The sequence below is a fragment of the Poeciliopsis prolifica genome, unplaced genomic scaffold (genome assembly GCF_027474105.1).
Source record: "Poeciliopsis prolifica strain line A6 unplaced genomic scaffold, Auburn_PproV2 SCAFFOLD015, whole genome shotgun sequence".
Taxonomy (NCBI): Eukaryota; Metazoa; Chordata; class Actinopteri; order Cyprinodontiformes; family Poeciliidae; genus Poeciliopsis; species Poeciliopsis prolifica.
In genome coordinates this window covers 4,818,236-4,830,694 of record NW_026562390.1, presented here as the reverse complement: position 1 = coordinate 4,830,694, position 12,459 = coordinate 4,818,236, and the positions used below count along the sequence as shown (strand labels likewise).

The window sequence follows — 12,459 nt, the reverse complement described above, 5'->3', positions numbered from 1 at the left end:
ATATATATTTAAAGAATTCAGAAAATATGTCACTGATCAGGACCGCAGCATGCTTTTTTCCTTTAAACCCCCTTCCTCCAAAAAATTGCAAAGCTAATCAAAGCCTGACTCCTACTTATACAGAGGAAAATTCTTCATATTTTGATTCTCTTTTAAAATAATATTTCGAATACATAAACTCAATTTCAAATATTCAATTGTATACAAATGTACAATTTTGAATATACTGAGTTCAGTAATTTTGAAGTGATATTCTTTTTAATGCATTGTCATAAAGTTGTAAATTTGACAAGAGCGTATGTATTTTTTAAACATTTAAGTTTTGCTGAGACCGTGCCTTAAATAACAGGTCCTGCGAGAAGAACTGCATTGCAATTTTCTTGCGGGATCATTTAGTGACAAAAGACACACCAGGAACCTCACCTCTCTTTTTTTCTTGGAACAAAGAAAATAATGCTGTTGTACAAGATGCATGAAGTGCCCAGCCTCTCAGACAGGTCAGACTACATTGTCTGTATGCTTTGGGAGGAGAAGCCAGTAAACATACGGAACCGAGGAGAAGAGAAATATCGCTTTGTTTCTTTGTGCAGAGGGAGGCCAAGACATTATCCTGAGCCATTTTTTCTAATTTTATCAGCATCATTGCAAATATTTTGCTCCAACAGTAAATGCTCCACCCAGCTTTAACCTAAACCAATATACAGGTAAATGTAGCAAACACAAAACTAAAGCAAACGTCTCCAATTTTTTGAGCTTTTAAGTGAAAAACAGGGGCTCAGTAAGGAAGCAGAGTGCACATTTAATAGACATTCAGAACAAATGGAAACATATTAATCATTTGGGGATGCTTCATTCAACAGAGACTGCCTTTTATAAAGGGCATAAGAACACAGTATTTACATAAAATAGAAGTACAAAAGCTGAGAAGATCATAGACAGCAATATTTACAAAAATGCTTTCTTCATCAACAACAGACTGGCCGTTAGACATACTCGTTTTTGTTCTCGAATTACAACAAATGTAACTTTTATATTTGTCTATTTAAAAACTACAATACTCTTCATTTTATGTTCCCTGTCTTCTCATTGTCTCCGTTTTATAACAAGTCTTTGACTCATTCCTCTAACTCAGATGGGTCTCATAGATCAGCATCGTAGGGTCTGCCGGTGAAGGAGGGGTTGCTGGCTCCTGAGGCGGCCCCGGGGGTCTTGGCCCTGGGGAAGGACACATCTATGTCATCATCGACCGAGTCCCTGTTGGAGGCTGGATAGCTGTTGGCGGCGCTGCTCCTGTTTCGGCTCAGGCTCGGCACCTCCACGCGTCTCGGTTCCCTTTTCGGTTGGCTCCTGGGGCCGAGGACCTCTTCAATTGGCCTCTCTCCGCGGTTCCTCCCGCCGCAGCAGCGACAGCAGCCGATGGCCATGACGACGCCGCCCAAGACTTCAAATATCCCCCCGATGTAGCCCAGTACGAGACAGTAGCCGGCGCGGATGTCTATCCGCGGGGTGTTTGAAGTGATCTCGTTGATGATGTGAGTGTACCAGGAGACGGGGATGAGGGTCAGGACGCCTGCGCAGAAGATAAGAATGCCCCCCACTGTGCAGAGCGCCCAGTGAGGTTGCTCCTTCCAGCAGCGCACCCCCGGGATGGCCACACAAATCCCCACAATGTTCACGATCAGGGAGGCCAACATCAAACCCTTGGAGATCTCAATGATGTTGTTGGAGAAGTAAGTGGTGTCCGTTTGACCACACTGCTGTCTTTCGGTGGCGGTGGCGGCGATGCAGATGTCAAAGATCCCTTGCTCGTAGACCCGGTTTGGTGGAAGATTGGTGAAACCTTGAAGCGTCCTCCAGTTTGGGGCCACTGTCGTGACGAGACTCAGGACCCATCCGCAGGGAGCCATCACCATTCCGAAGATCAGGATCCCCGGGGTGCGCATGGATGTGCGGACCCATTCTGTATGTCTTCTTCTGAATAACGACGGCATGGCTGTCCTCAGTCCCCAACCTCGTGTTCAGAGTGACTGACTTTTGACAGCTTTGAGCGTTGGCATTAAAAACAAGTCCGACAGAAACTTTGCAGTGGGCGGACACTTCCCAGTTCGCTCCAGTCTCTAAACAGGACAGGTGCGGCTCTCCGCGATGGAGGCGGGCGGGGCATTTATTTATTTATTTTTTTTTTATCTTCACCTGCGACCAAAAACAAAGACAGGTGCCAGTTTCGACGAGGCTTTTTCTGTTTCAAATGTGCATATCTGATGGAGAACACACCAGTTATTAAACACGTTTCAAATAGTCAGAATGGAGATACATTCAAACCTTAGCAATACATGCAACTAGTTCCTCTACACGTGAGAAATATTGAAGCTGTCAAAACTTAAAAAAAAGTATTTTTGACTAAGTATTTCGTAAAGTTTTATAAGACACGGTCATGTTTGTGTCTATGTTTTGGTATGTTTGTATCACTCTGGTTTTTCAGGAATTCTGGTGTGAATTTCCTACACATCATCAAATTAGTAAGATATTAAGTGAGATTTATTGTTCATTCAATTTATTAACCTACATTTGTGTGTATGTAAAATTTACCCATTTTATTACAGCAGCATTACACAACCTCAGACATTTGTTAAGGTTTTGGGGGTTTGCTTTGCCACCCCAAGATTAGTGATCAGTGGTCTCCATCTTGCCAGTCTATTCAAAACTTCTCACAAATTCATCTAAAGCTTCAGAGACAGAGTCTCGCAGTCATGTTGAAAAGGTCAAAATGCCTGCGAGAGAACTAGAAATGCAAGGAATGTTGTTCTGCTGGGCTCTCTTGAAAAAGCTTAGGCTCATTTGTGCTCCAGCATCTTTCTCTTTCTGGCCCGGAACAAAGTATTTCTGCTTCTTCTATTTTCATTCTAATGTTCACAGTGATGTCTCCCCATAAATGACTTATAATGGGTTTCTTGAGGATTTGTTTCTTCATGGTAAGCATAAGCCTCAAGGGCACGGGTGTTTCTAAATTGAATATAAATATTTGTGAGTTTCAATGGGCTCAGTAAAAGCATTCAACATTCATAAGATTCCTTCAAAAGTATCTGTTACGTTCATAGAGCTCTCAACCAGTCTTGAAATTATCAACAAAACAGAAAATCTCTGGGAGGAAAGTTAGATTCTAACCCAATGGAAATGATCTTTTTCTTATTGTAACTTAAATCTTATGTAGATGAGAAATAATGGCCTTTTTTTTTTACTGATTGACATCAGTCATTGATTGAATGCTACTTTATGCCGATATCTTCACTGAAAGTGCGAAATTCCACATTTGAGGTCACATTTTCCTGAAGGTGAATGAAGTTGTTTGTAGTTTTGTTCCCAGAACTTTGAGAGTTGTGACACATGAAGAGCAGCTGGCAGAGGAATGGCAGGCATGTCATCCAACCAGACTGACTTTGCATTGTCATGGCGATAAACCCTGGACAACATCTTATTTTTCTGTCCATACAAAACCGAATCCTTGTCATGGTGACTGTAATCAGATGTCACCCAGATTTTTAAAATTTTTTTTATTATTATCATTGGCATGAAACTCACACAACAGTCCAAATACTGTCCACACCACTGAATTACATGATTTGTTTATCTGACGTCCTCAGTGTGACCACCTTTGTTAGAGCAGAGGGTTTGCTCGCCTGATGCATGCAGGTGTTTAAGACGATGCCAAGGACAGAAACATTAGCTGTAAATTTCCATCACTTCCCATCAATCTGGAAGATGTTATAATGCCATCAACAAACAATATTAATCCATCAGTGATAGGTGACAAGAAAAAGAGTTTAGATTTTCTCAGGAGGGAAGGTCCAAGCAATTTCCCCAGTGTTAAGTCTCAATCTTGGTGTAGAGAAGAGATGATTCATGTTATATAGCTAACATAGAACCATAACACATTGGAGTTATTAGGATGACCATTAAGTCCTCTGAATATTAAAGTATTCTGATGTCAAATGTGTGACCCGATAGCTGAATCGAAGCTAAAACTGACTCAGCAAAAGGACAATTTTGCCAAACACGATAGAATAGATAGAAAAGAATCATAGTGTTGCAAAGACCAACTCAAAATATAGAACTCAAACTGATTCAAATGCCATTTTTAAGTGATCAGTGAAGAATGTGATGTTTATAAATTTTAGTGAACTGAAGCAATGTTATAAAGGAGACAATCTGGGAAACTTAGAAAGTCAGACAAAATAACAGCTTCAAGTTATTGCTGCTAAAAATAGACCTACCTGCCAACTGACCATGGGATAAATACATATTTATAAAATACAATAATACGTTTGTACTTTTTCACATGCATTATTTTAGTTTTTTTATGTATTTACTTAAAAAATACAAGAACAACAATAATACAAATTCTGCCTTACTTTACTTTAAAAATATTAATGTGGAAATGGTTGTGGCATGGGTTCTCATATTCAAAACACAATAACTAAAAGAGGATGTATTTTCATTTTATGTTACACCGAACAGCCCAACATTTTTTTTTTGTCTGTGTTTTGATTTTAAGGCTAGTTTAGTAAAACTAGGTTGATCTAGTTGTTTCCTGTAACTGTTGCCAAATATTTACAGGTCCGCAGTTTCGACTGACGAGCTGACTGACGAATTGTTCAGATGCCAATGATGCCATTTTAGATGTTTCTTGATTCATTTAAAAAGTTGTTAATAAACAAAAGATATTGGACACATTTGTATTAATCATTTTGCTTAGTTCTGGGACAATTATTGAGCTCAATTACAATCAATAAAAAGCTTATAATTGTTTTATAAGATTTTTATAAAGCAATTATTGAGCTTTCATAAAGCTCAATAATTGCTTTTATAATTAGACATGTGTCTAATGTTTAATTAGACACACTGTCTAATTAGACATTAGACTTTAGACTAAACACATTAGACTAAACATATATCAATACTTTTTGTTTTAATAGATTGCATAATATTCTAACTTTGAATTGTGAATTTTTACTTGTTCAAACATTTGTTTTTGTTCATCTTTATCATTTTCAAAGCATGCTCTAAAGCTAAATCTAACAAGGCTTTATTTTTTTATTATTATTTTTTGAAATTTCCTTTATTTAACCAGGTAAACCCAGTTGAAATCTGGATCTCATTTTCAAGATGGATCTGGGGATTCTGGAACTTCTGCTGCCATCTGATGGTAAATACGTGTAAAAGCTGTAACATTGCTGGATACATGCTTAAGGTTCCTGTTTCAAAAGTGTTTAAACATCCTTATTGTTAATATTGCAGACACAATGGACTTTGTTGTTTGTCTACTCTGGGTTTAAGGATTTTTTTGTTTATTTAATTACCTTTAAAAATCTAAAAGTGTTAAAGAAAAAAAAATAAATTATTGATTTCTACACTTGTGATTTCTATCACAGGGCAAGACACAGAGGCACATCCAACAACCAAGCATAAACACATTCACACCAACCTGGAGTTTAGAGGGACCAATTGACCTCAAGGTTCTGTTTATGGACTTTGGAAGGAAGCCTGGGAAAACCTTATTGATCCACCGAGCAGTTTGTAATTATTTTTAAGAAAATAAATTGAACTATCTATGCTGCCAGATATGTCAGTAATATTGTTCAATATAGCAGCTATAAACCACTGAAACTGACATAAAGAAAAACAGATCAACGCATAAAATAATTACAGAATATAACAGAACAATACATTATTTGGAAATCTAACGATTTTTAAATAGTTGAAATAGTTAATAAATAAAGTATTATATAGTTTATTTAAATAAATAAAGCATTGTGTACTTTATTTAAATAAATAAAGTATTATATAGTTTATTTAAATAAATAAAGTATCATATAGGTTTATTAAATAAATAAAGTATTATATACTTTATTTAAATAAATAATTGTTCATTATATAAAGTATTTCATAATTTTCTTCACAAACCCTACGGTATTTTTTATTTTTATTTGTTTCCGTGTACTAAATAAGACTTATGTCTTATTTATTGAGTTTTCGCCGGGCAGCTGTTATCCCGGTAATCCCGAGCGGAAGTTTGGTTTTCCTGGCAGGAAATCGTCAGCAGTGTTTTTGTTGCTGCTAGGGACTGTTGTGTTGGGAAAATGGCGACGCCTCGTCGCTCCTCCCAGCAGCAGCAGCAGCAGCAGCTGAGCGCCCAGCTGTCCTCGCCTCCTCGCAGCGCATCTATATCCGTCAGCCCGCCGGACTCGCCGTCTGCACCCTCCGAAGATGCTTCCCCGCTTTCCCTTGGAGCAGAAATGGAAAACGTGGCTGACGGTGAGGTAGCGCCGACCTCTCCCAACACCACTTCTCCGGCTCTGGCCCTCACACCCAGCAGCAGCAACAGCAGCAGCAGCAGCTCAACTAGCTCCCCGACCACCACCGAGGGAAGCGAGCCCAGCCCTGGCTCTACGCCGGACTCTGGCGGTGCTATCCCCCGCAGCAGCAGCAGCAGTAGCAGCAGCTCTATTAGCGGCGATGCAAACGGCGCTTTTCGAGAGCTATTTGAAGCCTGTCGAAACGGGGATGTTCCCAGAGTCAAGAAACTCGTAGATGCGGTGAATGTGAACGCCAAAGACATGAGTGGACGCAAATCTACACCCTTGCATTTCGCTGCAGGTAACTATACAAAAACATCGCGAAAAGTAATTTTTGTTTTGCTGTGAAAGGATTATTTTTTGTCGAGCCAGAGAGCTACAGGAAAAGTGTGAGCGCAGAGTGCATTCAATCGCTGTGTGCATGTGCAACAAGTTTTCTTCCATAAAAGACAACGTTTGGAGTGAAAAACAAAAAAAAAAAAAAATAAATAAATAAAAAAATAAAGAAATTACTGATTTTTTTGACGAAATGTCATTTTCAGATTTGTCGAAATTTGCTCAATATTTAACCTTTGGTCTTTCCTCACATACCCTCCAGACAAACATTGATTTCCCTACCTAGCTGAAACTATCAAAGCTTCCGGCCTGAATGCATTGTCTGCCAAGATACAGCCGACTGAAAGCATGCTTTGAGTCCAGCACAGAAACGATGCGTAGCTGATCCTACTTTTGAATATTGGTCAATAGCCAGTGTTTATGTTAACCTGTTTTTCCAATGAATCATTATGTGATTCTGTAGTTCAGTGTCATAAAAGTGACATAACACATCCCTAAGTTTTACCTTTGAGTGAACACCCACATCAAACTGTGTATATTTAATATGGTCATCAGCATGGATGACACGACTGGCTGATTTGAATGTATGCAAATAGATCAGGGTCACAGCAAAAAGTGTGAGACTAACATTTGCAAAGAAATGCACTTTTAATCAGCACCCTGCCCACTTTCATCTTTTGTCTTAGGTTTTGGACGAAAAGATGTGGTGGATCACCTGCTCCAGACAGGCGCAAACGTGCACGCCCGAGACGATGGGGGGCTTATCCCGCTCCACAATGCTTGCTCTTTTGGTCATTCAGAGGTGTGAACTTAACTATTTTACCAAAGTTTTTTTTTTTGCCTTTTTTTGCTTTTTTCTGCCATTTAACTGCAATGAAAAGACCCATGTCTGTAGTTTTTGATGTGTTAAAGACATGGTCGACAGGGTCGGAGTATATAGGTGTGAGTGTGTGTGCATGGCTGTTTGTCCTTTCTGTCTCTGTGTTGTCCTGCGACAGACTGGCGTCCTGTTCAGGGTGTACCCTGCCTCTGCACCCGTCCCGACTTCACTAGGGAGAAGGGTATTAGAAAATGGATGGATGGATAACGCAGTTAAAGCTTGTTTTTTTTGTGTTTGTGTGACATTAGCATTGCAATACCGTGAAAAAAAATATTTTCTATACTTTGTGCAGCCCTGCTAGCCTTGCTAATACTTCAGGATACCTAATTCTGTAAATTTGTAAAATCAAAATATGATTCTTCAATAGAGTATTGATGTAATTCTAAATCTTGTTTTAGGTGGTGTCCTTGCTTCTGTGTCAAGGCGCTGAACCCAACGCTCGAGACAACTGGAACTACACGCCGCTACACGAAGCAGCTATCAAGGGAAAGATTGATGTCTGCATAGGTAAGCCCACAGAAACAGATGCCAAGGCTTTGTTAATTTCAGCACAATAAAAGCTGTTGGCTCCTCTGTGATGTGAATAGATCCCTTCATTTCTTTAGTTAATGCCTTGATTAATTTCTTGACATTAAAATCTGTATTGGCATTTACATAAAGTGTATGTTTGTGGTTGTGTCTGTTGAGGTGTGTGTGTGTGCGTATCAGGACACAACCTTGAGTTCTGTGGCGTCACAGATTCGTTTTAGGAACTGTAATGAACCACCCAGAGGCTGGATGCGTTCATTTCCCATCTACAATAAAGCATCAAGTATCCTATAAATTGCAATTACCGCATCGGTGTTTATACTCATCCCAGGGAGAAGAGGCCATTGATTTTTGTGTCTCACTGGAATTTCACATTAGTATTTCAGAGGCTGCCTCAAAAGCATTACAGAGGTGTTTGGTTCCTTCACTCCATGCCAGCCCTGGCTTTTGTTTGGACATATTTGACATCACATCTAGATGCCTGTCAGTCAGCCATAAACTGAAGCTGGCAGACGAGAGCGGGCTGACTGACAATAGACAATCTTCTGAACAAAAATAATCTGTGAAATTGTACTGGAAGGAAACAGATTTGACAATATTGATTGATCCATTCTTTTTATTTCCCCATTCTTGTAGTCTTGGGTTAGCAGACTGAGTCTTGGATAAAATAAACAGATGAGCAACAAACATGTCTGTCAGTAATTTTGTTTGAAACTGCTTTTGTTGTAAAAATTGCTAAAAACCAACTGAACATTAGAATCCATCTCAATCCAAAATGTCTGTGCGTTCTTAAAAAAGTTTTAAAATAATTTAAAAAAAAAGGAAGTTGGCCTTAAATTCATTAACAGGTCTTGAAATTTGTCATGGCAGCACTATATAATGTCGGACATTTAAAAATTTTTTTTAAAAATCTTGCTGGATGTTTCTATCACGCAAAAACTTGAGTTGTGCGTAAACATATTCATTGGCTTCTGTGCTTGCTAGCTTGTTTTGCGTCCATCATGGGTAAATGAAAATATGTCACCAGTTGGCTGAATGACATTTTTTTCCGCCACTGGCTCACTTTTGTTGCAAACTCTTACAAGGCTAGGTGCAATTAGTAGGAAAATAAACAAACTTTTAAGATTAGCACTATTGGGTTTAAGGCTGCAGAGAGCCATATGCACTGCGAAAAGCACAAAGCCGCTGCAGGAGGCATGAAAAAAAAGAATTACTATTATAGAAGAACCAACCATCCCTTATATTTGCAATGTTTTGGTTTTACATTTCAGTGGTATCGAAAGAAAAAAAAAAAAGAAAGAGGGGGCTCTTAAAATCTGAATCTTACAAACTTAATCTTGTACAGGAGACTGCAAAGCCAGGATTTAAGATTTAAATAAATGATACGTAACATTAAGTTGCGAGTTGTAAGTTGAAAAAATGTGAAAATGCCAATGCATACTCATGTAAATTATGTGAACAATTGAATTTCACCATTTTTGAGAATATCGAGTGCTGAAACCTCCATACATTTCAGACTGACAGAAGGTTAAAAACTGCTAAAAGCAAACATTTTCAGGTCACATTATAAAATTCTGATGCGTTCAGGACTTCAAGGTTCAGTGTTCATCAATTTCACCCCTCTGGCAAAAAAAAAAATAAAAAATCTACAATGCGCTGCCTACTTGTCATTCCTCTATAAATCAGTCTTTCTTGGTTTGATTGCTGCATAAATCAATCTTAATAAAACATATAGGCGCTCTTAGCTTTACAGCTACCCATTTTGAACAGCTCTCCTTATATTTACAAATTTGATTATAGCATAATGCAGCTGTAGCTATAACTAGCTGTGTGGTTTTAAAGATTAAACTTTAGCTGCATTACTAATAATGAGAAACACATACATAGCAACCTTTTATCTTTCAACATTTATTTACTAATGTTAAAAGTTTTGTGGTTTTCTGACCAGTTTTACCTCCATTTAATAACACATATATGACTTTATATGCCATTCAACTGTTGCTTTTTGTTTTTATGTTGCCTAAAGAATTTTTTGACTTGAAGTTGATGGTCTACATAATCCTTTAGTTTTCACATTCAAGTGGAAGTAAAGCCATTAAATTATGTCCATCATCAGTCTTTTATAATCTGATTTGAAGCCAAATCAAAAAGGGACACCCTGCTTTTTTGGAGGCGTTAATTTATTGGATTTGATGAATATGGTGTTCAATCAAGTCCGCTGGTGTCACTAATTTCAAATCTAGCAACCAGTGTTAAACCTGGCACTGATGTAACAATAAAACTCCATAAAAAATTACATTTAAATTTCTAATTTTTATAATTGCCTTAGTTACTAGCTTAGCTAGTAATGGTGCCTTTGAATAAGTTTGCCACTAATTTTTAGAGGCCTAGAGTCAAAACTTTATTCTTTATTTAGCACATAAAAGATTTGAGCTTCTCTCTTACTAGGCGATGAAGCACCCACACTCAAAAAAATCAGATGTCATTTTCATATTTTTGCATTTAAAAGTTGGAAATAATTGGTTATGTTGCAGTAGAGATAAGTAGTCTTACATTTTGAAACAGCTTTGGAAGTTTTTGCCGTTTAAACACCTGAAGCTTTTTATTTGAACTCTGATCAAGACAGTCGCTCCACAGCACAGCGTTTTCTCACTTCTAAAAGTGTGATTGTACTTGAGAAGAACTGCTTTTATTAATGTCTTCCTTTTATCATTTTTACACATTTAAAAGCTGCAGGACAAGGAAGCCCATCTGAATATGTGTGACTTCATTTTGTATCGGTTACATGCGTTGGCACAGACGTTGTCCGTCATAAGGCTGCAAATCTGACATTGTCCTGAAAACTAATCCCGCACAAAAATAAAAAAGGATTTGTGTTGTTTGTCGAGGGCTTTAGCAGCTATTATGGAAAAATCATAATCTTTGGAGTCGCAACAGAAAGTTTTGCTTGAAATCAGACTGCCATTTTTATAGGCATGGATTTATCCTTTGGATGAGAGTTGTAGACCTGCAGTGTCAGGGCACTATTTTCTGATCTTGTCATGTTACAACCACAAATCTTATTGGACTTTATGAGGATGTTATTTGATGGGCCAACACAAAATATCGCAATATATAAAATTTATACGCAGACCCCCAGTTCACACACAGTCAACTTCATCTCTTTTGTTTCATGTCGTTACCAACTTTGCATAACTCCTAGAGGCAAAGACTGTACAATATATTGCAAATGTATTTTCATCCAATATCAGTGTGTGCAATATTCATATCGCAAATGACTGTTTAGAGTGCAATAACTTTTGGCTAATATATTCAAAGTATGATGATCCTGTGTTTTACATGCTGATGTAATATTTTGCCAGTTATGAGCATCTGCTGCTGCAGTGAGCAGCAGATGCTCATAAATGACTTTGACCAAAATGCTAAAAATGTAGGAAGCACAATGAAAAAAACAAGAGAAAGTGATCATAAATCACAACTGATGTAGCCTATGGAGAATTTTCTGATGTTATGTAGCCCTGCATAAGATTTACATTTGTTTACCAGTCGTCTTTGCTACATTAAGCTCAGATTGGCTCAAGAATTTATGTGACGTTTTCAGGCATTGACACAGATTATTTGGAATAATCGTGTATTGATTTGAGCTACATTCAACTACTGAATTTGATGGGATGCAACAAGGCAAAGCAAATAAATGATGCAACATCATTACCCAAATCTAATCTACATTTCATAAATGGGTGTTCTCCAATAATTCTGGTGCACTTTTATAAAACATGAATTAAAATGGAAAAAAGCAATAAAGCTGAGCAAAATTAAAAAAACCAGTGCCATGCTGCATTGCTAAGCATTCATTCAGTCACACTACAATGAGCAGCAAAACTACATTTTCTAAATTATGAACAATGAGTAAGTAAAACATTTTAATTGCAATACCAATTTTGCAAATTATGACCATATCAATTAGAATTAACCAAAGTCCAGTATCAATATTAAGTCACCAAACACCAAGGAGGCCCTATACTTAATGATTCTCTAAGGTGGGAAATGAATAAAAAAAGGCAGAGGTGTTTGTAAATGTCTTTGAATCTGTTAGGCTGCAAAGAAGGAAATTGGAATACTTTGATATTTCAATTTTTTTGGGCGCTGCTCCCCTGTTGCATATCTGAACCTGAGGAAAAGCTGAGACACATTTTATGTTGTCAGTTGTATGTATATTATTTTTTAAAATCGCATTCAAAATATTTAACTCATTTGTTGTAACATGTGTCTTGTATGCTCCTCCAAATTGCATTTTTCCAGAGCTCTTCGACAAATGGTCTTGCTTGTGTCGCAATTATGCCAATTGGTTGATCTTAGCTT

At 37.8% G+C, this 12,459-nt stretch overlaps 2 protein-coding genes across 2 annotated transcripts in view; one reads left to right on the top strand and one right to left on the bottom strand.

Moving 5' to 3' along the window:
- Window positions 1-775: 775 nt before the first annotated feature.
- cldn23.1 (claudin 23.1) lies at window positions 776-2,048 on the bottom strand. Its single transcript, XM_055040022.1, has one exon. It carries the CDS (start codon window positions 1,989-1,991, stop codon window positions 1,140-1,142), a length of 852 nt encoding a protein of 283 aa, XP_054895997.1. The 5' UTR covers window positions 1,992-2,048; the 3' UTR covers window positions 776-1,139.
- A 4,084-nt stretch (window positions 2,049-6,132) lies between these two features.
- tnksa (tankyrase, TRF1-interacting ankyrin-related ADP-ribose polymerase a) overlaps window positions 6,133-12,459 on the top strand; it is a 76,031-nt gene continuing 69,704 nt past the window's right edge. Inside the window, exons 1-3 of the mRNA XM_055040109.1 lie at window positions 6,133-6,654; window positions 7,376-7,491; window positions 7,968-8,076. Of these exons, the coding sequence (XP_054896084.1) occupies window positions 6,138-6,654; window positions 7,376-7,491; window positions 7,968-8,076 (742 nt within the window). The 5' untranslated portion in view covers window positions 6,133-6,137. The remainder of the gene's footprint in view (window positions 6,655-7,375; window positions 7,492-7,967; window positions 8,077-12,459) is intronic.